This window comes from Silurus meridionalis, chromosome 15 (genome assembly GCF_014805685.1).
Source record: "Silurus meridionalis isolate SWU-2019-XX chromosome 15, ASM1480568v1, whole genome shotgun sequence".
Lineage (NCBI taxonomy): Eukaryota > Metazoa > Chordata > Actinopteri > Siluriformes > Siluridae > Silurus > Silurus meridionalis.
Window position 1 is genome coordinate 20575366 of NC_060898.1, and position 25070 is coordinate 20600435.

At 39.4% G+C, this 25070-nt stretch overlaps 2 protein-coding genes across 4 annotated transcripts in view; one reads left to right on the top strand and one right to left on the bottom strand.

Moving 5' to 3' along the window:
- si:ch211-247j9.1 (rho GTPase-activating protein 24) lies at window positions 1–15637 on the top strand. Of its 3 annotated transcripts, none has more exons than XM_046867407.1 (8): window positions 1–212; window positions 6356–6469; window positions 9924–10131; window positions 10311–10440; window positions 12468–12541; window positions 12622–12743; window positions 13562–14591; window positions 14782–15637. In XM_046867407.1, the coding sequence occupies exons 1-8, from the start codon at window positions 143–145 to the stop codon at window positions 15017–15019; spliced, it is 1986 nt and encodes a 661-aa protein (XP_046723363.1). In that variant the 5' UTR covers window positions 1–142; the 3' UTR covers window positions 15020–15637. The 3 variants fall into 3 exon arrangements, with proteins under 3 accessions (XP_046723363.1, XP_046723362.1, XP_046723364.1); XM_046867406.1 differs by having other exon boundaries at window positions 2–212; window positions 10308–10440; XM_046867408.1 differs by lacking the exons at window positions 1–212; window positions 6356–6469 and adding an exon at window positions 7760–9691 and having other exon boundaries at window positions 10308–10440.
- The window catches only part of mapk9 (mitogen-activated protein kinase 9), a 17703-nt gene continuing 8091 nt past the window's right edge, over window positions 15459–25070 (bottom strand). The window contains exons 6-12 of the mRNA XM_046867410.1: window positions 22832–22997; window positions 22664–22735; window positions 20434–20616; window positions 20194–20318; window positions 19018–19081; window positions 18846–18917; window positions 15459–18761 (exon numbers count right to left, since the gene is read on the bottom strand). Of these exons, the coding sequence (XP_046723366.1) occupies window positions 18622–18761; window positions 18846–18917; window positions 19018–19081; window positions 20194–20318; window positions 20434–20616; window positions 22664–22735; window positions 22832–22997 (822 nt within the window). The 3' untranslated portion in view covers window positions 15459–18621. The remainder of the gene's footprint in view (window positions 18762–18845; window positions 18918–19017; window positions 19082–20193; window positions 20319–20433; window positions 20617–22663; window positions 22736–22831; window positions 22998–25070) is intronic.

Genomic DNA, 25070 nt, shown 5'->3' on the forward strand with positions numbered 1-25070 from the left:
ACCATGGCAGTGCTAGAGAGTCGGCGCTTGGGAACGCCACCGGCACGGCCAGTTTGTTTTCCAACAACTCCAACGTCGCCGTCATGTATAGAATGAGAAGCCCCAAGCGAGGACTGGAGATCTGGCAAAGCAAGGGCGCCGCATGAGAAACACCTGCAGCATGGGACTCACCTGTTTTAAATCCTGGAAGTTTGACAGCGTCACGCAGAAGGGTGAGTGCACCGTCTTCGTGCAGCTTTTGCCGGAATGCAACAGCTCGATGGTGTACTGTGTGGTGACCTTGAGCACAGAAATGCACTGCATGTTGTCTTTGAGGTCACCGCTGCTGAAAGACTCCTTATTGCATTAGGTTGCAATTACTTAGACTGTACACTATTTTACTAACTAAATTCAAACTCAACTCGATACCTGGTGTGAGCTTTGACCTATTCATTTGGTTTGCATGATAATGCAGAGCGCTTCAATAGTCACTTGTCCATCACTTTAGGTAGTCTTATCAATTCGGTCTGGACCAGCATTGGCAGCTTCAGAAATGCCCTGGATACAGTTGCTTGGCTAGACCTTGATTTGGATTCTGTTTGATTGCTCAGAGACATAAAAGCTCATGAAGAAGAATCTGAAGTGGCGTTAACAGTTTTGTGATTTGTGGGTTTGATGGATGCCTGAGTGACGGGTAGAGTGTTGCTGAAGACGCCACTTTATATAATGAACTGGAGGTCTTGTACTTTTTCTCCAGACATTAAAGAGGACTGTAAGGTTTAACAATGGAACCTGGTTAGAATCATTCCTTTGACAGGAGCTGTTGTTATAGTTACAGCAACACTATTCAACAATACGTTTGATTTTCTGGAAAGAATTCTCACAAGAAAGTGAATCCTATTACAAATGATTTTTCCCAATTTCTTTTACAGAGTATTCTATTATTACAGGAAATGTAGTAATCTTTTTCAATGTAATGATCATGTTTGCATAAAGTGTATTAATTCCTGTAAACATTATCGTTTATTTGACAATTTTCATCGGAAATACAGTATATTACAATTTAAGTCATGTTAATGCATTAGAACTTTATATACTCAAATAATTATTTCAAAATACATATAAAAATTATTGCACGTCCGTTAATATGTGTAATTACATTAGGAATTGTGAGATTTGCTAATCCGCTTCGATGCACTGGTTTAAAAGTTAACGATGTCATGCATCGAGTTTTAAAAAGTGGGCATCGGTTATAAGTTGACATTTGTATCGCGATGCATCGTTTTTTAACGTATTAGCCTTATTAAAAAAACAATTTATTTACATATAATTATTAGTAGATGTGCTATATTTTTTGTATTTAGAAAGTGACTAATAATTTGTGAACAATATTTTGTGTAGATTGATTCCTTCTCGCGTTTCTCGGGCGCGTTCTCTCTGATCACACTGCATCGTAACAGGGGCAAATCGCATCACATCACAAGTACCTGCTTCATATGTATCTTTAATGTATCATATCGTTGAATATGCAAATAGGGATGCAAATCGCCCTCAGTTATGGAGATGCACTTCCAATAGATCTATAGATCTACATTAAATTCCCAGCTGGTGTGTAAATAGACGGTGCCCTCCACTAACATTGGCGTCCTTGTTAAATATGAGCAATGAAGGCTGTGTTTTTATAGTTTTTTGATATTCTATTAAAATGTAAAAATGGTTAAGCAATAGATTTTTCATCGCCTTCTTTGCTCATAGTTACGGAGGGTGCCAATATTAGTGGCGGACACGTATACATGTGTGTGTACATGGTGCACTGTAAAGGATTGGCATCCCATCCAAACTGTATTCCTGCTTTGTTCCTTTCCCGGGATGGACTGTGGATCTACCACTATCCCTGACCAGGATCAAGAGCTTACAGAAGATGAATGAATAAAGGTATATTTGTAGTATAAACCCTGAAAGCATATGTTGATATAATCAGTGTGGACATATTACATTATATACCAAGATAAAAAAATATAGGAGTTATGGAATTATGGAGTGTTTCTTTGTATGTGGAAAATTATCCCTTTGTTGAAAATATCCTTCAAGGTTTGAACAGAAGGTTTCTTTTTCCAAAACTGAAAGCAAGATGTTGTGAGGAATCTAAGAAGCCTTTCGGAGCTGTTCTCAATACTTACATTTTATTCTTTTATTGTTTTACTTGTCTACTTGCTTCAGCCTATAAAAATTGATTACATTTTGTAACGGTCTTTAAGAAATATGAAAAATATATAACAGCTTTATACAGAATGATTAAAACGAGGATTCGTTGAAGTGTCCTTATGCTTGTAGCAATTGTAGGATCTGAAATTCATAAGTAGTACAATAAGCATTTGGTGACTAATTTATATATCTCCATCTCAGCATATAAACTACAGTAGTAAGAATATGTGAACTAAACCTTCTCATAAGCATTAACATATCTGGTTATGAACCACACCCATGTATGGTCTCAACATCAGCCTATTAATGCTTGACTTCTACCACCATTTAACACCACTATCTAGTCATCAGGCTTACTGAGTGATTGGACTCATTGCAACCTATATTTCATTTTTAATCAGCTACAGCACACACACCATACAAGAACACAATATTCAATATGGGTCTGAGTGTTTTACTTCTAATTGTACAGCCAATCTGCTTCATCCCATCCATCACTGGAGAGCAGAGCACCACAGCTAGACAGATTTTTTATAGTTTAGAAAAGTGGACCATTGTCACAGTGTACACTTACTGCTCTGGCTTGTGTTGTGTAGAGTTAGCACCCACAACTCATCTTCGTCCAAGCTCAAAGTAGGTTTAACATGCTCTAACCTTTCATCAGTAGCTGTTTAAAGTGTTCGTTGGCTATTTTTAGGCCCCTGACTGGTCTTAACACAATTCCTACTGTATCTCTGATACACTGCTAAGAGTCAAGCACAGTCAAATTAATATTCACATAGTGGTGGCACTTTTTTATCTGCTGACACACTGCCAATAGATGAGATACAGTCTGTAATTATACGGCTGTAAATTGCATCTACTATACATGGTAGGTATACCTAATAAACTGGCAACTTAGTCATATTTAGCTAGGTTTAGACAGCAGCTTAGCAATCAAATGTAATTTTTTTCTGATTTTATTGATATTTATATTAGAAGGTCTTGGTAATATAAGTTACATTTCTATGGTTCCAATAAAGCTCAAACAAACAAGAAGCCATAGAATTTATAAAATAAAGAAGAAATATAGATATTGATTGTGACCTACAACAGTCAACCAATTAGAAAAAAGCAAAGTCTCTACTTCCCTGTTAATCATCAGCTTCTTGTCACTTGTTACTTGTCAGTTCAGAAACTTCTACCTGTTTTGCTTGCATTTGGGAGGCTTTAGTTCTGAATGGATTCTGGTGGTATATGGATTTTTTTTATTGAGTTCCAAACAGATGGCCAATAACTTCAGTGTGGCACAGTCTTTGTACTGATTCAAATCAATAAAATTGTATCTGTATAGTACTTTTTTAGAATGGACCTTCTTCCAACGAAGTTTTACAGAAATAAACAGGTTATAAAAAGGAATGTATGTTAGTGCCTACAGGTTTAACCCATAAGTTTATCTCTAATGAGCAAGTCAGTGGTAACACTGGCAGGGAAAAACCTCCCTAAAATGGTATGAGTAAAAAACCTTGAGAGGAACCAGACTCAAAAGAGAACCGAATGTCTATTTGTTATAGATATAATATTATTAAGGTGTGCATTTCAGTAATGGGATAGGAACAGAAAAGGGACAGAATCACCGGTCAGTGGTACCTTAGAAGCATGTTTAACTCGACAGGAAGAGAGAAATAAGGATTATAAGGTATCCGATGACATATGAACAAAGCACAAATAGTTGCAGATTGTTCACCAAACAAGTTAGTTTTTTTACTACTAGTTATAAACTACTAGTCACTTTCATGAAATTGTTGATAAGACTGAAAAAACTGTAGCCTGGTGCAGAGAAGCAACAAAACAAACGTAAATTTTACACTTTGGAAAAAGCTTTAGCTGTAAATGATACAAAGTGCAGATACGTCAGTAAAAATACATCTCCTTACAGACTTTAGCAAGACTGACAAGTAAACACCTGTTTCTGTTAAATCACATATATATATAATTTGGTCTATTAGTAGGTTTGGATTGATGAAAACTTGACGAATGCGATGTTAATAAAGAAGTGATAAAATATTAGAATGAGCACATTAATATAATCCTGTGGTATTAATTAGAGCCGTATAACACTTTATTATAAACACTCTAATAGCCAAAGACTACTTATTACTTGGTATAACTATTATATTACCTTATACCTGTACATATAAAAAGGTAGTTAGCAATGAAAAAATGGAAGTCATATAAGAGGAATAAAGCACAACCTGTTGCACCATTCCAGCACCATCAAGCTGCTGCTCCTGGGCCCTTGACCAGGGCCCCTAACCCTCACCTGCTCAGTGTACATCTCATTTATCGTAATTAATATAAAAAGTAGTGGACCTTATTCTGTAAAATTGTATTAAATACGATCTCTCCAAGCTTAATCACATAAACTCAGTAATGCTTTTGGATGTTCTCCCTTCCAATCTAAAAACAGTTGCCAACTTAATTATCTAAGTTTTGCATTCATTACTACAAAGTTCTTCATATCAAACCCAGCAGTTTTCAAACTGTAGTCTTTACAAATTCTCTTACACTAATCCATTTAAAGCTAGATTCTCCAACCAGCATGTCCTATGTTCTGTTATCTCTTCATGCCAGATAGAGAATTCGGGGGCCTCGTTTTAAAGAATGAGCGTGGGGGGTGTGGGGGCGAAAGCAGTCTCAATTCATGCCATTGAGACAGCTCTAAATGTTCACTTAGATTAAATTCAATTTAAGCTTGCAGCAGTCGCTCTCTTTAGCCTTTTAGGGATGTCCACGATCTCCTTTTAATATCATTAGGCGATGGTAGGTCTTACTATCAATGCCTTGGAACAAAAGAGCTATTGATAAACCACTTAGCTGGATTTTTTACTGCTCTCTGTAGGTGAACTAAAGTGTCTCTATGAAATTAATTACCACGCTCTCTCAGCAAATGTGAGTGGAATGTAGAGTGCAGTGTACAGTAATCGTAGCCAAAATCCTTTCTGTGATTAATAGCCTTCTCCAAGGAGCATATAGGAAGGAAAAAACAGGCAGAATTTTTTTTTTTATTAAATTATGAAAATCAATGCTGTGCTCTTCCGCTTTTTAACTTTCGTCATAATTAAGGATAAGAAATAGTCACCCGATTGTCCTCAGGCCATTATCTCGATATGAGACCAGAGTTAAAAAAACAGTTTGACCGTGACTCTTATAGGATCTTCTTAATTTAGCTCATTTAACTTGTATTGCGAGAGTTCATGTCTGATTTTCTTCTCAGGATTCAGGGTGGTTCGATTTTCTTGTCATGTGGGGAAGTTCATAAAAATGAATGAGAATAATCCCAGCCTTGAGACTGAATTTGTTTCCAAGACAATATATAGTGCTCTATAGTGTCCATTTATACATACAGGGACTCACAGAGACAAAGCAACTAGAGACAATAGTTTACAATGTTATGCAAATATGGTTCGACTTGGTGCAGTGACTGGGAGTAAAAAAGTACACTGATCCACATGATCTGTCGTTGGCAAAAGTGAAAAATAATGTCCTATAAGAGCCATGCTTTTATCTGGATGGGCCAACACAGGACAGGAACGGACAACATAGACGTTTATAAGTGTATGAATCAATCATATCTAGCTGGTATGGACAAACCCCAAGCTTAGAATATTTTTTGTACTTTCTCTTTAAATTAATACGATGAAAAACTCCCGCAGCTCACATGGTTACCAAGAAGCCACAAAGTCCTCCATCCAGGACATTCCTCTGCCCGAAACCTTAGTAACAGCTTTATCTCTGACTGCTACATATGCTGACGCAGAAGACCACAAAAAAAAAAAATGTATGCAATTTGGCAGACGGCCTTATCCAGAACGACTTACGGTTATCTCGGTTATACAGCTGAGAAATTACGTGTTAAGGGCCCAGCAGTAGCAGCTCGGTGGTGCTGGGATTGGAACCCATGAAGTCCAGCATCCACTGAGCTACCAGTTCCCTGATTAAATCTGATTATCTGGAGTGTCCTTATACAAGTCCATGGGTATTGTGAACCGATAAACTTGCCTGGAGTGTTCTTTGAAACACTGTATTTACATTTATGACATTTGGCAGTAGTTCTTCAATTTTCGATCTGATCAAAGACTTCTACAGACAAACTTGCCCTCAATAACCCCCCTCGCTTTTTGTCTGACAGGAAACAGAGATGTGTTAGTAAGCCCAGGATCATACTTCTTCCTGTCTAACAGCTGTGGTCAAGGAGAAGAATGGCTGAAGAGTCTAAACAAAGGTGTTTGGATACCTTTCACAGGTAATCATACACACTGTAACACATGGGTATGTCTTTGGGAAATTCTGCAGGAGTTTCCCTGATGCTGTATCTGATAAAAAAAAACATACTGTGATAAGAATGTTTAGACGGCGTAACAGCCCGCGAAGGATTCAAGTTATAACACATTCCACCAACACAATGCCTGACACTATAGCCATGTTATCAGCATGTGTTTTCAGGGTATCTGCAGTTTTCACACAGTCAAATGTAAGACTTTACTTTACAGACCTTTTAAAGACTATTAAGAATGAAATTGAAGCCCTATATTACAACAATAAAAATACACACAAATACGTTGTTAGCAACGTTTGGCCTTAACCGAGCCCTAAATTTCTTTTTTTAGCCAAGTATCGCTAAACTTGCATTTCCCCATAGCTGAAAAATCACTGCCTACATACAACAAACTTCTTTAAAAAATAAAATAAAATAAAATAAAATAAAGCATATATCTTGTTAGTAATTTCAAGCTGTATTGAAAACAAAAAGCATAAAAATATCTAAACTGAAGAGGTAGGGAAAGTTTGAGCCTGGCTACTTTAGGTGAATATATATACTTCACACACTTCAAGCCTCTCACTCTTTGCCTGATATAAACCTCCAGGAATAAACAGATGCTGGATTGCAGTTTCTCCACATGCCCTTCATGAACTATTTCAGCTCAAGCTCATGTCCAGACAGATCAGTGCACAAAATCCCTGTCTGGCCTCCTGGCTGGAAGAGAACGAAAGAGAGAGATGGAGCATAAGCGAAAGACAGAAAACTAGAGATGGCTAATTCTTTATTCTACCTGATGTCTCTCAAGCAGTTTTGGACAGTAATGAAGTAAATGTCACTGGTTACTGTACTTCCGTAGGTTTATCACGTATCTGTACTTTACTGCAGTCGTTTCATTTGGAGAGACTATATCTTTACTACATTTCATATATTAGTGGATAAAAACTTAACTGGTCAAGCACACAGCAGGCCGCCAATCAGGGTAGAACTTGTTTTGATAGCTGCTTGGTGATACTTAACACCAACATACAGTTCAGCATCAGTTTAACAGCAAGCAGAACATTTTAAAAGTAATTTGAACACTGATTCAAACTTGCCACAACACCTGTAGCCTTATTTACACGATTTGTCTTAATTTTATACTTTAGTACATTTAAAGTACAAATACTTTTGTACTTTTACTGAGGTGAAAGTTTAAAGGGAGCACTTTTATTTTACTGGAGTATTATTTTACCTAGTGTAGCGCTACTTTTACTCAAGTACATGGTTTGTGTTCTTCATCCACCAAGTGGGCTGTCAGCTCAATATCATATCGCATCACATCACTACAGTTCATGAAGAGTACAACACCACCACCATCATTGACGTACCAGTCCGGAATGAGCTCCAGCACAAAGGCAACAGTGAGCTGTGATCCACTTTCGTATGATCCTATTCATAGAACAGGTTCCATGTTCTACAATAACTGCGCAATGCCTTGGGGAGCTGTTTAAAAGACCGGTGGTCCTCGATTGCATGCTGCCGAGTCCACACTGCACAGTTCCCAGGAGAGATTAACATTCCCAAATGAATTCCCCACATGACCTCCTTGCCATAAGTGCTCACCAGCCAGGGGCACCTACAAGGATAAAGATTTCGCTAAAAGATAACACACACACACACACACACACACACACACACACACACACACACTCTCTCTCACTCAAGTTGCCTGCATGCTAAGTTAGTGTCTCAGGAGCCATTTTGGATTTTTCATCAGGGACCAAGTTACTCAAACCGGACAGCTTTAAAAAGGAGTTGAAGGAGTGCCCAATGGAAAGTGATTTGAGACAGGGTCACTATGTTAAGTAAGTAAGCATGGGTGAAGGTGGGGGCGGTAGCGGAAGGGGGGTAGGGTTTGTGAGACAAGGTGACAAACAGGCGAGAGAGGCAAAAATACCTGTTGGAACCAGTGAAGGAGGGCAGGAAAAAGGCTGTTCTAGCTCATTTATTTTTGCCAATATGTGACAGTGGTGTTCGTTGTTAATGATTCACGGAGAGACGAGAAGGATAGGGAAGGAGGTAGAGGGAGTCAGAAACCACTTGGCCGAGCTCCAAGGAGCCTGCAGTGGTGTAGTTTGATACAGGGGTGAGGAAAGGACAGAGGAGGACAGAGATAGAAGGAGAAAGAGAGAGAAAGAGAGCAAAGAGATAGAGCGAGTGCGAGTGAGAAGGCAGAGCGAAGAAAAAGACAGGTAAGGCAAAAGAAACATAAGGTATACGTCTGAATATGTAGCGTGGGGGAGCTAAGAAATTCCAAAGGTATTCCTGCCTTGAATAACTCACCAGTGAACGAAAGAGGTCCCAGTTTGACTCACTGGAAACTCCTTAAGGCACGAATTCTTACAGACCAAGCTACAGGAGCTGGACTTTTAAAAGTGGGTGGAAGAAAACCTCAAGAAACTAAAAAGAAATAGAACATGTGGATGGTCTTTTGCTTTACCAAAGTTGATTGGGCTTAAAGAGGATATACACAAGGAGGTGCTGGACGCTGCAAGAGGACCAGACAAGTCTGAGCTAGTGGGACATTTATAAAAATCTCCTATTGTTCTATTCCATGGCAAAAATATCCTGCTGAAAAGCCGTAATTCTCTTCTGCAACACTTATAAAGTGTCGCTATTAGTATGGAAACGGCTCAGGCAGGTTAATAAAAACCTACATGCTCTGGACATGCTGCAGTGGAACAATGCCTCCTCTTTAAAGGACAATGATTTGTTTTTGCCGTCGGAATGTTGATATATCTGATTAGCAGGCATATTTGAGCCTTAGGGTCAGTGCACATAAACAGGACAAGACAAGGACTGCCTTTTCTCAGTTTCAAGATTAACCAAGCACTGGGGTTTATCCATTTACCTGCACACGGGATAGTGGGAGACGAAGAAGAAGCCGGAGTAAGAGAAGCAAGACACATAGAAAAAAATCTCAGAAAAAGGAAGGATTTTTTTGCCTTTGTGCAGCCCTTTGTTCCAGCCTCGGATAATAATTTATTTGAAGATGCTGTGGTTTTAAAACTCAGGGAGGGGGTGCATCTGAGAAACGAAGCCACGAGCCAGAAGCAAGGAGGAGAACAAAGATGCCCGAGAGCAAGCAGGCAGTCCACCGGACGGGAAGCTATCTCTCTAACTCTGCTTACAGAAAAATCAAAAGGGTGCTGAGCTTTCGAAGACGTGAGTATTACAAGCTCTTTGAGAAAAAGACGTGCCGAGATTTTGGTGCAATGCTGCAGTATCACTGTGCTCAAGTTAGGGTTTCATAAACCTCTGTCTAAACTGCATGCATGCTGATTATGCTACAGCTACTGCACATTTCTGGAATGATCACTGCAGCATAACCGTATTTTATTACGGTCAAGTAGGAACCCAGAGTTTGATCAATCACACCCCTGACTGTTTCCCAAAGGTGTGTTCGGGCAGCGGTTGGAGGAGACCGTTTTGTATGAGCGTCGGTATGGAGACCACATGGCTCCTCTTGTGGTGGAGCAGTGTGTGGACTTCATAAGGGACCAGGGGCTGATGGAAGTCGGGCTTTTCAGGCAACCCGGCCAGGCCACACTTGTCAAAGAGCTCCAAGAGGCTTTTGATGCTGGCGAAAAACCTTCCTTTGATAGGTAAGTGTTAATTTTTCATAACATGCAAATTTGGTAATCAGATAAATCATATTATTCACACCTTTAGCATGCCAAGGGGTCAAAAATCTCTATAGAAAGGCAACTATGTAGACAAGATATAGTGCAAATTACAGTATGTCTATTCTCTGTGTGCCTTGTATTTTTTTGTATCTCAGCAGCACAGATGTCCATACAGTGGCCTCTCTGCTGAAACTGTACCTCAGAGAGCTGCCTGAACCATTAGTACCCTTCTCCCGCTATCAAGAGTTTCTGATATGTGGCAAAAAAATTCCCTCAGACAGGGAACAGGTAATCAGCCCCTATTCTCGTAAATCAGGGGTCCCCAAGGTACGGCCGAACACATTTGGAACGGCAAAAATCCATACCAATAGTTTTTCCCACATTCATTCAACTGTTAATTTGAGAGCAGCCTCTAGAGTCAAATCACTGCCACCACGCACTGTTTGTTTTAGCGCTATATTACACTGCCCGTCCAAAAAAAAAAAAAGAATCACACACTCTAATATTTCGTTGGACCACATTTAGCTATGGCATGATTAAGATTAAGGCATGCATTCGCCGTGGCATCGTTTCAATAAGCTTCTGCAATGTCAAAACATTTATTTCCGTCCAGAGATGCAGTAATTTTTCACCAAGATATTGTATTATATTGTAAAATTGACGATGATCGGACTGCTGCGCAAAGTCTTCTCCAGCACACCCCAAAGATTCTCAACGGGATTAAGGTCTGGTGGCCAATCCATGTGTGAAAATTATGTCTCATGCTTCCTGAACAAACTCTTTCATAACTTGAGCCCGATGAATCCTGGCACTGTCATCTTGGAATATGACCATGCCATCAGAGAAGAAAAAATCCATTGATAAATTAACCTGGTCATTCAGTATATTCAGGTAGTCAGCTGACCTCATTCTTTGGGCAAATAACGTTGCTGAACGGAGACCTGACCAACTGCAGCAACCACAGATCATAGCACTGCCCCCACAGGCTTGATGGATGCATCAGTTTATCCGCCTCACATCTTACCCTGATGCGCCCATCACTCTGGAACAGAGTAAATCTCGACTCATCAAACCACATGACCTTCTTCAATTGCTCCAGAGTCCAATCTTTATGCTTCCTAGCAAAAGATATTTTTCGATTATCCTCACTGATAAGTGGTTTTCCTAAGACTACACAGCTGTTTAGTCCCAATTCATTGACTTCCCTTCACATTGTGCATGTGGAAATGCTCTTACCTTCACTATCGATCATTCAAGATTTTTTCCCAACCGTGATGAAGGATCCCCACTATCCTTCCAGTTTTTAATAATGTGTTGGACACTTCTTAACCCAATTTTAGTTGTTTCAGCAATCTCCTTAGATGTTTTCTTTGCTTGATGCATGCTTGTAATTTGACACTTCTGAAACATCTCTTCCACGACCACAGGATGTGTCTTCCGACATGGTTGTTTAAGAAATAGGAAGCTCCTCACCTCATCAGTTAAGAGTTAAATAACTTCATTTGCTTAGTTAAATCCAGGTGCTGACTTTTTATTTATTATTTATAATTTATTCGTAATATAATTACATTTATTAATGAATATATTCATATTTATTTCATTTAATAAATGTTCATGATTCAGTACTGTTATTTCATATTGCAATAAAGCTCAGTACTATTTTACATAAAGTGTTATGTTTTTTTTTTGTTTGTTTTTTTGTTTTTATTTAGTATCCATTTAAAAAAAAAATAGGGGATGATTCATCAAGTGCAATCCAACCTAGCTATTTGTATCAGTAAAATCCAAATCAGTTGACCACTATTTATTAACAAAGCCTGATTATTTGTTAAACAAATCTACCAACAATTTGCATATGCATAAGCAAGTATGTATATGCAAATATGTAAAAAGCAAAAAAGTAAAAGCATGTTTTGATTTCAATAACAATGATAATGAAAAAAAATTCATTATAATAGTAATAATGGGCTGTATATCATTTAAAAATCCATGCTCATACGCCGTCTGTATGGTGCAGAACAAAATAATAAACTAATCTAGCATGTGGAGGCATAATAAATACATCTCTAATCATAATAAAATCTTCATAATAATATTGGAAGTCACTCCGGCCCATGGAATTTTCTGTTACAGACTGACCCGACCCCCCATTAAAGAAAGGCAAAGTTATGTGGCCTTCACAGAAAAAGGTTTCGGGACCCCTGTCTTAAATTGTAGTATATTAAATATATTGTTTTATTCTATACTTATTTACAATGTTTCTATGGTAAAATACATATAAGGTTTTGTATAACCTTCTTCCTGTCTGGCTTCAGGGATTGCTGGAATTAAGAAACCTTCTTCACGAGCTCCCTGTAGCTAATTTTAAACTGCTGAAGTACATCTGTCAGTAAGTGCCAGATTTCATAATGTAATAATAGTTCCTATGTGTTCATTAAATTCACCCATGGACAAATGCTCTTGTTGCAGGTTCTTGAATGAGGTCCAGTCTTTCTCTAGCACCAATAAGATGAGTATTCAAAACCTAGCAACTGTTTTTGGACCAAATATTCTTCGACCTAAAGCTGAAGACCCAGAAAGTATAATTGGGGGTAAGACCTTTAAATAATAATCATTTAAAATAAGTGTATGTAACAAAAAAAACGCAAGAAATAGAAGGGACCCACCTAAAACCTGAAAAGCATCCCATTCCTGATGGTGTAAGTAGTTTAGAATAATAAATAGCTTGACCTGCACTATATGTTTGAGAACAGAGAAAATGATTATTGAGAGAAAAATCATTAGTAGCTTATAGAAGAAACATTTACAAAAAATATCTAAAAAATCAGAAATGTCACCACTTTTACTGACCTTTCTCTCTAATGATGGTTCATTCATGAACTAGTCGTTCATTTTAAATGAGTCTTCAATGTGACTCAGAAGAACGAGTAGTTTTAAAGAGTGATTTAAAGAGTTTTCTACTGGACGCACATGAACAAAGCATTGTAAAATCTTAGTAGGTCATGTACAGGAAACAAAATTGAGAAGGTTACCTCTTAACTCTTCTAATCGAAAGTTATTCGTTCTTTTATCATGCGACTCCAATAGACGCTATGCAGTGCATTCCGCAGGAAACAGAATTGAGTAGTTTATCGCACCAGTCCTCTGGTCTGAGTCGTTCGTTCTTTTGTCATGTGACTCCCATATACACTATGGTGTTATATATACATATATAAATTATTGAAAAAAATGTGTATGTAGACAAGTTGGAGGATCTGCTTAATGAAAATGTAACATTTTCTTTCATTTCTGATCAAAGGAACAAAATAAACTAAAACACAAAAGAAAAGGGGATTTGTTAATTTTTATGAACGAGATTCAAAGAATCAAGTCACTAAAATTATCCAATTTTTCCCTCACTACTCTCTAGGTGCTGCTATAGTGCAACATCTGATGTCGGAGCTGATCAGAGAGCATGTTATGCTCTTTTCTAGAGAAAACAATCGCAAGGCACCAGGAAGCCCTGGACCTGCTTTTGCCTCCACACACAGACAAGCCAGCCATGTAGAATGGGTGTGCACCAAGCCTACAACTCCTCCGAGCGAGCCTCAGCTTGATCTAAGCCATGTACCACAACCAGCTCAGACGTTCAAGCCATGCGTAAGGAAATTCTCTCTACCTCTTACGAACGAACTGAGATTTTCTTCCCAAAGTTATCACACTCCGCATCACCAACCTGAATTACATCTGCAAAGTCTGGAAGTCTCTTCTCAGGCAAGCTCTGCTCTTCTTTATGAAAACCACAGACCAGTCCCTTTGCCACAGGAGTCTAATCACTCTGGACTTTTGCCTCCCCCAATCACATCACCTACTGCCTCCTCCTCAACAACTACAGTAACAGAAGAAGGGCAAGAGGGATGTTTGCAATCCACAAGTTGGCCAGGCCTGGGGCAATGTGGCTGGGAGACGGAGAGGGCTCTAGGGTGTAGTGGCGGGAGCAGTGATGCCCAAGACAGCATGATATCTGTGTATGACAACATGTTACCTGGAATTCAGTTGGATGACTGTTTAGAAGAAGGGGAAGCTGGCACTGGGATAGTAGACTTGGAGGGTGGTACTGCTAGAATGGCCGATAGCACCGGCTCCTGGTCCTCCTGTGAGATCCTGCTTGGTGATAGAGGCTCTGGTAGCGGTGGAACTGCTAGCCCTTGCCACAGCTCTGTATGTTTCCCTTCTGTCAGGTCAGACCTTGGAGAAAGTGACTTGCATCCAAACTCCCCTGCTTCTTCCTCTGCCCCGACTGATGCCCCATTGAGTACAGGGAGCAGTGAGGTCTTTCTTCCAAATGCTCCTTCAGATTTAAAAGACCCTCCAGCCTCTCAAGCGATACAGTGCCTTGTGGTTGGCCTGCGGCAGCAAATGGCCAGGCAGAGGGCTGAGTTTGAAGCCAAGATCAACAAGTAAGAATATGCTCCATGTTTGGTCCAAGTTTTCCATAATGCTGACTGAAGATAAAAGTTTCACTTCCTCATGCAGATGACCAACATAATATATTTTTGTTATGCTGTAAAATATCCTTGTATGTGTTTTGTTTCTTTGTTATTTTAGAGAAGATAGAAAAATCACCATATGTTTAATCCATCTGTTAAGGTTGGAGCAGCGTAACGAGGCCCTCCAGGGGCAGGTAGCAGGACTGCGTGCCACTCTGGAGCAACAGCGCCGAAGCGTCACCGTTGCTGAAATCAAGATGCGGAACATGGAACGAGCTCGGGCGGATGCAGACCGACGAAACGCCACACTACAACAAGAGATGGAGCAGTTCTTTGACACCTTTGGAGAGCTGAGCTCCGAGGCTCGGAAAACAGAGCGCATCATTCAAAGCTTCTGAGACTCCCAAGACTGAGACTGACTTTTGGGGAACAGATACGATTTCTACTGGCATGAACACATGCTACAAGCCTACTGGACCAAGCAGGAGACAGAGGACTCGAGAACTGAAAAAAATGACATGCATGTTTGAAAAATATGCCTTTTGCTATACAGCTAAAGAAAGACAATGAAATGATTCAAAAGCGGGGCAGGAGACAACGTTAGCAAGCATGGTATTATAAAATAAACGAGGATGCGTTAATTCCAATGCACTCTTGAGAAACTGCTTAAACACTTTAACTAACACGGGGTGATTTAAATGTAATTCAAATGAAAAACAATTATATTTACAAACTTTAATAAACAGTCACACGGGTCTGTATTAAAGACTTTAGTCACCACTCGAAAAACTGCATTTGTACCGAAATAAAATGTATAAGAAACGTAAAAAAAGCCCATCATTTAAAGTGTTTTATTTGGCAATTTGTTACAGATTGGTTTTTTCTTTTTTTTCTCCCCCCATTCATACAAATGAATGGAGGAACACTCGATTGCAGCAGACTACACTCCCGGTTGAGGTTTTGCATATGTTTTTTCGACAGGGTTGAATGACGGAAACTCGAGGGGATTCCATTTGCAACAACCCACAAAAGATCACATCCATACTTGACACGACAATAGAACCCACAAAGAAGCGGTAAGAGGATTATTCATACATAGCAGTTAATATATTGATTTTTCAGAAAGGTTTTTTTTTTTTGCGATGAAGTGTTCGAAAAAAGAAAAGAAAAAAAGAAAACGTTCGTTTGAAACTTGTTCAGATACAATGCAGCTTGCTCAAGTGACAAAAATGTCAGAAATATACCTTTTTAAAACACCAGTAAGCCCTTCCAAAAAGTTAATGGCTGGCATCTGGGATACCACAAAGCTCACATTTGCTCACAAAAAGTGCTTGCAGAATTGTCTCTTAACAAAACTTACGAAAGGGGAAGAAAATCAGAAACACAGTGCACTAGTGCAATAAATAATGCATCATTATACATTATTACTGTGGTACTATTATGTAATGAAGGACCGTGTGAGGTCACTTGGATCGCGCTCGTTTTTTTTGTTGTTTGTTACAGAAATGCTGTGTATGTGTAGTTCATAAATGTCAAAGCTGTTGTGCAAAAGCAAACAATGCTTTTCTTCCACCATTCAGTCCATCCAAATAAAGCTCCAAAAAAAACCAAAAAAAAACAAACGTGAAGATATTAAGGCATGAAGATCAGGCGTGATGCTGAGGCTGTACTTCTGTGTTCAGTGAAGGTAAGTTCTTCGGAATGCCGATCCGAGGAAGCCTCTACGCACCGCATGAAGATGAGGTTCCTCTTCAGATGAGTCTTATATAGCTGAGGAAAGGATCTTCTAAAGACGTTTTATGAAGCAACATTCCCTGGTCTGCACTTATAATTGCACTGAACGAAAGCTTTCATGCATTTTTTTGTAAAATAATAGCTATATTACACGATGGAATTGTTTATTTTGTTCACAAGTCTCAGCACAGACGGTGTTTAGTCTCGGTTTAACGAAAAAGTAAATAAAAAAAAAAAGGAGGGGCGGGTGAGAGAGAGGGAGAGAGAGAGAAAAAAAAAAAAAAAAACTGGACAGTCAAGTAACAATGGAGTGCAATGTGAAGAACATTCCATTGTGTTAACAGGACAAGAGATTTATAATACAATGCTACTCGCTGTGTTTAGTCACAGCATGCCAACTAGTAAATGCAGTCACAATGGAGACCCTGGGGGAATAATCACCCTATGGGTGAGTTCAGGTTAAAATAAGCCCCCCCACTCCCCCCCACCCCTTTACGAGGGCACTGGTTTTCGATGAGGAATTAAAAACTACAGATCCGTTCAAAAAAAAATAAAAAATAGAATCGTACACACCTTGAGCTCGTATGTACAATTCTGTTCGGATGATTTCTAAACACTGCAGGGTCTTGTACAATTCCGTTTGATATGATAAAGGAAGGAGGTTTTGTGCGCTGCTTCCGCGGCCGCTTTTGCCGGCAACAAATACAATTTCCGGCAATGCACACGATTTTAAAATAAAAAGTGTATGGCATACACAGTACTTTCGCAACACCACGTTCAGAGAAGCTGTAAAGTCATGACACAAACATTTGTCTTTTTTTTTTTTTACACACATTTTCTCTATATATGTATATATACATGGCTACACCCTATATGAGTGAGATGCATTATCGAGTTCTCCGACTGAAAACATGGTTGTATCGTGTCTATATACAGGGGCAGGCACTACCATTTCGCAAGTGTGTTCAGGCATAATTGGGGGTGGTCTTGGTGGGACTGTAAACGTATGGTTTAAGAGTTCGAGATCAGTGGCATGCAATACTTTGAACACAAATTCAAGAACTTAAAACGTTTCCAGAGCAGGTAACTCGCTGTCCAGTAGCTCGTTCCCGGAGTGTCTGTGCTTCTTGAGAGAGAATATGAAATGTAAGATCAGCCACATAGAACGCAGACAAGGAGAGAAGAAGAAGGTAAATGGTAGCAATGAAGAAAAGTACCATGAACTTCAAAGTTAATAATTCCAGCTAGAAGTTTATTATACTTAACACCATATTGACTATAATCTGGAAAGCCTACACGTAAGAGGTGGTATCCAAACGTTTCGAGACTGGCTCTGTTTACAAGAAAGGACTTTATTTATCAATGTTTAAACGCTATCACCTTCAAAATAGTCCCCTTGCACAGCAATACAGCGCCCCCTGCGTTCCTGCAACTTCTGGAATGTGTCCTGGAAGTCTTCTTTTCGAAGCGTGTCAAGCACCTTCTGCGATACGTGCTGGATCTCCGCAACGGTGTCGAATCGACGACCGTCGAGACAAATCTTAATCTTCGGGAAGAAAGCGAGGTACGCAGGAGCCAAATCTGGAGAGTACGGCGGGTGCGGAAGTGAGATCAAGTTGGCGAGAAACTAATGTGTGAGGAGAGCTCGGTAACAGTTGTCGTTGTTCTAACGTGATGAAATCGCAGACGTGACACGTGCTCAGAATAGCACCGGCTTCCGATGTACACTGGACGATCTCTTTTGGGACACTGACTTATGAAGTTCGGTGGTCCCTGTGACTGTGCATGCAGCCTTGTGCTGCCATCTGTTGGTGTGTTACAAAACTAGTCTTGAAACGTTTTGATACCTCGAACATAAATAAATGGGAAAGGTCAATTTGGAAAGATGATTTTTTTTTTTTTCTTAAACTTCCATGGCAGGAATCGTTTAAGGAACTCTTTAGGCACATTTCCATTAAAGAAACCAAAAGGAAAGAATAGATATTAGAGCCTGTAGCTATAGGAACTGTTTTACTTCCTGCTCTAAAATATGTAAAGACTTAGTCTCAAATGATCTAGGGTATAAAATGCAACTGAATGCAAAGAAACCAGGTGTAAAATGACAGAAGAACCCTGGAGTGTCACAGCCTGGCTGTCTGGAACAAGTCAGGGCCCACACTGCCATCTGGAAAAAATGTGTGGAGGAGGAATAAAGAGAAAGAGAGAGACAGAGAGAGGAAAAAGAGAAAAGATTGAAAGAGAGCGCTATGGTGCGAGAGGCTCACGGTCACTCCTCTAATCCTCCGGCGATGGTGTCGATGCAGGAACTATCCGTGTCTGATGCCAGGGTCTGCTCGGTGGACATGGACGAGATGTCGTTAATGGAAGAGGACTGAGAAGCTGTGGCACTGCTGTTTACCGCTCCATCTAAATAGCGTACACACACACACACAAAACGTTAACCCCAATTTAACTCCGAAGTAAAAACCCAGGTCACCCGGGTCGACTCACCTAAGCACTCGTCTTTTAGGAGGCCGTTTTTGTTCCTCTCTTCCCAGTCCATCACCTCTTTATAGATCAGCTCTAGTGAAAGGCAGATGGAGAAAATGAATCATCTTGTCAATGGAACACGTTCTTACTAATCTTTAGACGAATAAGCCTCTTTTCTGGCAACGGCTTCTACCTTTCCACTGTTCTATGCTGTGCTCCCTCTCTTCCAACTGTTTGTCTGAGATTTGAGGTGGAGGCTGCAAAAAATACAAATAAGCTGTTACAAAACTGGACATAAGAAAAAAACCTGGGTTTTGAATGGAACAGTTAGGCAAAAACTTATTTTGTGCACAATTTTTCAACGAATCTCATAGCTTTTATAAAAAGCAAAATATTCAAATCTAACATTATGCATAAAAACAAATAGATTGCAAACACAGAAAAAAAATCAATCAGTCATAAACATTGAAATAACTATGAAAATTATTTGAATTCTCATTATGACATAATAACATTATGAGCGGTGAAGTGAACGACACTGATTATCTCTTCATCATGGCACCTGTTAGTGGGTGGACATATTCATTATGCAGCAAGTGAACATTTAGTCCTCAAAATTAATGTTAGAAGTTGAATTTATAAATGGACGAGCGTAAGGATTTGAGCGAGTTTGACAAATTGTGACGTCTAACCAACTGGGTCAGAGCATCTCCAAAACTGCAGCTCTTGTGGTATGTTCCTGGTCTGCAGTGGTCAGAATCTATTAAAAGTGCTCCAAGAAAGGAACAGCGGTAAATCGGCGACAGGGTCGTGGGCGAGGTGGGGCACGTGTGGTCCGTTCCAACAGACGAGCTCCTGTAGCTACTGTCAGAACTGTTTTGGCAGCAATGGGGCGACCAACACAATATTAAGCAGGAGGTCATGTTATGCCTGATCAGTGTACAGTTTGTGTGTGAGTGTCTGTTCATTTAGCCAATTAAGTCGGTTATTGATATAGGGTGAGGAGGCCTGGGGTGAATTCCTCCTAAAGGTGTACAATAATGTTGAGGTCAGAGCTTTTTATCAGAAGATCTTCCACTCAAACCCATGTGAACCATATCTCAATGAAGAATGCATTGTCATGCTGGAACAGGTTTGGCTCTTCTAGTTCACGTGTGGAGAAAGTTCCATACTGCTTGATCCAGTGACATCCTGAACAGCTGTGTGCCTCCAACGGTTTGCGGAAGAACCACATATGGCAGGAAAAGTCAAGTGTCTCATACTTTTGACCATGTAATGTATTCATTGATGAGATTTTTGGGTGAGATAGACTTGGATTTGGCAGATGAACGGATTATTTGTGAAATGGAAAAAGAGCGTGTGCACACACCGCATCCGCCTCAGCCGGGTCGTACCACACGTGGATATAGGGATGATTCAGAGCGTCCTGCACAGAGATGCGCGACTCTGGATCGATTACCAGCATCTTCGACAACAGATCCCGAGCTTGACTTGCTGCAGAAGATGCAAAAGAAAATTATATCAAGGCTTGAGATTTTTTTTTCTTAAAAAACAAGCTTTTGACAAGAAATCTAGCAATCATATAAGAATAATCATATAGTCATCTTACTCTTAAGTTTGTCGTGCTCGGTCTCTGAGGGGAAAGCCCAGTCTGGGAAGAGCTCGCTAAAACTGACTCCTGGGAAATGTGGCTTGTTCATCACGTAGTTCCTCACTGTCTCCATCAAACGGTTCATGAACTCTAGAGAAGGAGTTCCTAGCACCTCGATAACCTTATTCCACTGGTCAATGTCTAGTGACAGCCACGTTAAGGGTTAAAAAAAAACACTAATTCATACATGCAGAACTGTTTTCCATTAGACGGCTGTTAGTTCGGTGAGCTACGCTGCTACTTGCAATACTGAATGAAGAATAGGAAGTGAGTGATCCTAACAGTGTGCACTGACAGCCAGCTGGTAAATGTTTTCCAATGAAAAGCAAGCAGCAGCTTTTTTTTTAATCTAAACAAGTCATGCCATCTGCTGTTTATTCGGCTGCAAGTTAAAACAACTGTGACATGACAACAATTGGCAAATTGGGGCATAAATAAATTGATGAAATCGTTAAAAAAAGTCTCATGCACAGATATTAAGGCAGAGCTGAAGATGAATTGCTGATCGTATAATAATCATCATTCTGCTTAATAAATCTCCATTTTTACACAATGTGCAAAATGTAAATAAAAAAAACAGAATGGGATTAATTGCAAATCTCATAAATCCGCATTCAATTCACAATTTCAAGCAACAGGTCTCAAAATTGTTGGGACGGGGCCATGTTTACTACTTGGTGTTGGATCTGAGAACTGAGGAGACCAGTTGACGAGGTTTTGGAAGAGGAATGTTGTCTCATATGGGTTGGATGCAGGATTCTAGCTGCTCAACAGGCTTTTTGAATTGGGTGCTGATAACACGCCAGATGCTCCCTCTCCTCTTTAGGACAGAATATGTGGTGTCCATAGTTACACAAAAAAATACAAAATTTTATTGGTCTGACCACAATTCAATTTTCCACTTTGCCTCAGTACATTTCAAACGAGCTTTGGCCCAGAAAGATGGCGGCATTTCTGGATCATGCCTTCTTTGTCGCGTGACGGAGATTCAACCCGGATTTGTGGATGTTCACAGACAATGATGTCTGGAGGTGTTAATGAGCCCATGCAGTGATTTCCATTACAGAATCATGCCGGTTTTAAATGCAGTGCCGCCCTAAGGCATGAAGATCACGACCATCCAATACTGATTTTCACACCTGTACCTTGTGCACAGAGATTTCTCCACATTCTTTTAAACTTTTAATGATATTATGTGCTGTAAATGATGAACTATTCAAATGTTGTGCAATTTGAAGACTTTTACAGATTGGTGAAGCTCCGCCCATATTTACTTCTGAGAGACTCTACAAGATACACTATTAATACGCAATCATCTTACTGACCTTTTTTCAATTACCGAATTAGTTGCAAAATGTTTGTCGAACTGTTTGTAATTGTAATAACACAACTTTCTCCAGACTTGTGGTGCCCTGACCCAACTTTTTTCGAACGTGTTGCGGCGATGAACTTCAAAATGACCTAAATTTCCTCAACATTTGATATGTTTTCTATGTTCTATTGTTAATAAAAAATGGGTTTCTAAGATCATTGCCTTGTTTTTTGTTTACATTTTACACAGTGTCCAAACTTTTTTGGATTTTATTCTTTAAAATAGTCATTCAAGCAAATTTGAAAAGAAATATCTCAGCACAGTGCACATCCTTAAAAATAACCGTGACACGTGGCTTTGGGAGCTCATGATATAATTCACGAGTCACAAAATTCTACAAATATTAATTTTAAAAAAAGTAAAAAAAAGGCTAATTATTAGCCCTCTGATGAATATATTTTATTTACAGCCACATTTTATTTTTACTTGCCAATAATTAAATATGTTGACTGCGATGTATTCAGGCTTGGCACACAGACGGCAGGCCAAGGCCGGCAAAGGAAATGAAATTCTTCGCATTACTAAGCGCAGTCTGTTTGAAGATGCCAAAACATTTAAAAATTGTACTGCACCAAAAAGAAACAGAGACGTCTAGACAGATCCAAAGAACAGACTCTGTCCTCCCAGGGGAGCCGATGCCTCGCAAATGCGTTCTTCTGTCATCTGTGTGTGCAGCAAAGCATGGCGTGGTATCCCAAGAAGTTAATGGAAAGGAGCTGCTAACACGGATTGTGGGAAACGAAGGAAACATGTCACCTTACAAAACACTGTAAAACAAAACACTTTGGAGCGAGTTGAAACCAGCGGCTAGGATACGATCGGTGCCTTGGAATATGACGCTGCCTTTGACCATTTCCCCCATGATGCAGCCCACTGACCAAATATCCACTGCGAAAGCAAACACACAAGAAATATACAACATTCAAAACTCCAATAAGCGTCCGAGGTGACCACGTTTCATTAAGATCATGAGTGGAACCACACCGTTCTCCTTGTACTTCATGCCTAAAATGACCTCCGGTGCTCTGTAGTATCTGGTCACCACGTACGGCGTCATCATGAAGTTGGTGCAGGCGGTCCTGGCCAGGCCAAAGTCGAGGATTTTTAAAGTGCAGTCCGATTTCACCACAATGTTACTGGGCTTCAGGTCCTGAAAAGCAGGGAAAAAGAGAAGGATCATATCCATGGTGATTTGTAGCTAATCGTACAATCATGACATGTCTAACCAAAGCTGTGCTTGGGCAACATTTCTGGGTTCCTGCACAACCAGACCCACACAATAGGCTGTATATAAAAATCCAGCATATTGCATCATTTGTTATGAGGCTCTGGATTCGATGTCTGCGTATCGACTGCAGCAAGCTGCCGAGTGTAACGAACATTGAAACTTAACCAAGGCTTCAGTCATTCAGGTTTCTTGCTGATTAGGAAGTTCAGAGGAGCACATATGAGAATATTCAGTAAAGTAAAGAGGACAAGATCATATTGTCATATTGAATTCATTCTCATTCATTTTATATTGAGATCAATCAGCGTCAATCTGGATCAGGACTCTACCAAAAATAACCATGAATGTAAAAACAATATGATTAAATAACGCAAGGCTGTTTTTCAGTACAGGTCTCAGAGGTAGGTTTAACGTAGGTTTTTCGATCTTACGATGGTGATAGCGATATGACAAAATTGTGCCCTCTGCCGCATGCATATATACTCAAAATCAGATTTAAGGCATTTCAAAAAGAAAATTTGTTGCAGTGGTGAAAAGCAGTGGGGTCCAACCCCCGGGCCGGGGACCGGCACCGGTCCATGGGTCAATTGGTACCGGGAAGAAAGAATACATAACTTACATTATTTCCGTTTTTATTTATTATCTGATTCTGAGCGATGTTTTATTTTGGAAAATGACCGGATTCTCTCCGCCACATCTGTCTATGACTCACTCTTGATGCATGTCATGATGCATCAGTCACATGTCTTACCTCCATCCGATACCTTCTTAAAGGGGCTCCGGCCGCTAACACATAATACATTATCACTTAATTGAAACCAACAAGCGAGCAAAATAAACAAAAAAAACACAGTGGATTCATGATTATTATTATATTTAGAAAATATCAGTTTTTATGGTCATATCATTTTATTTTGTTGTATTTATCCGCCACACCATAAAGGCCGGTCTGTGGAAATATTGTCTGATAAAAAGTTTGGGGACCGCTGGGTTAAAGTATTTGAGTAAATGCACTGCGTTAATGTACTTAAGTAATTTTTTGGTTACGTTCCAGTTTCACTGAGTATTAAAGATATAAGCAACTTTTAGTCTTCACTCAACTACATTTATTATTCAATATACGTGCGTTTTTTCTCCACTATATTTTGACAATTACTGTTACATTTTGCACCTTTGTTAAAGATGTCATTCGGCTCAAAACCTGAGCTGCATCGAATCAGGCAGCTCTGAATATGTGCTTTAACTTTATCTTAAATCATTTACTTTCATTTTATATCTATTAAATACTAAGGGTTCTTCTGCTTTATGAAATTATACTATAATTTGATTTGTTAATTAAAGATCCCTTTTTGGAAAGATTGCTTTACTACTTTACAACTACTGTCTAGTTTTACTGAGTATTTAAGATATAAGCAATTTTTAGTCTCTACTTAACTACATTTATAATTCAATGGATGTCATTTTTACTTCACTATATTTTACTTGACAATGACTATAACCAATTACTTTTGCACCTGTCGTGCTGCAGAACAGGCCATTTTCTTCTCCTTTGTGACATAATACTGTAATTGTATTTGTTATTTAGAGATTGTTTGATGAAAGATCGCTTTACCACTTTTTTCGACTTGTTTGATCTTTGTTTCATTCTGGCATAATGAACAGGCTGTTGTGTTGATGGTTAATGCAGTGTTGATGTGTACAATTTAATTTGTATTTTAGGAAATAAAACCTCACAAATCGACTGTTTTTGGCTTTTCAAAAAAAAAAAAAAAGTTCTGAGGACTAGTGTAATCTTTGATCAATACGAGTGAAATGCTCAAGAACTGATCAAATCAGATTTCATAAGACTTTTCCATTTTGAACTTGTGATGGAGTACGTTTTGCACTAATGTGTCTATACTTCTACTCGAGTATGATTAATACGTCAGGAGCAAATCATCCTAATGAAAATAGGAACTGGAGGCACATTTTGGCAGTGTTTCCTATTTTGAAAAT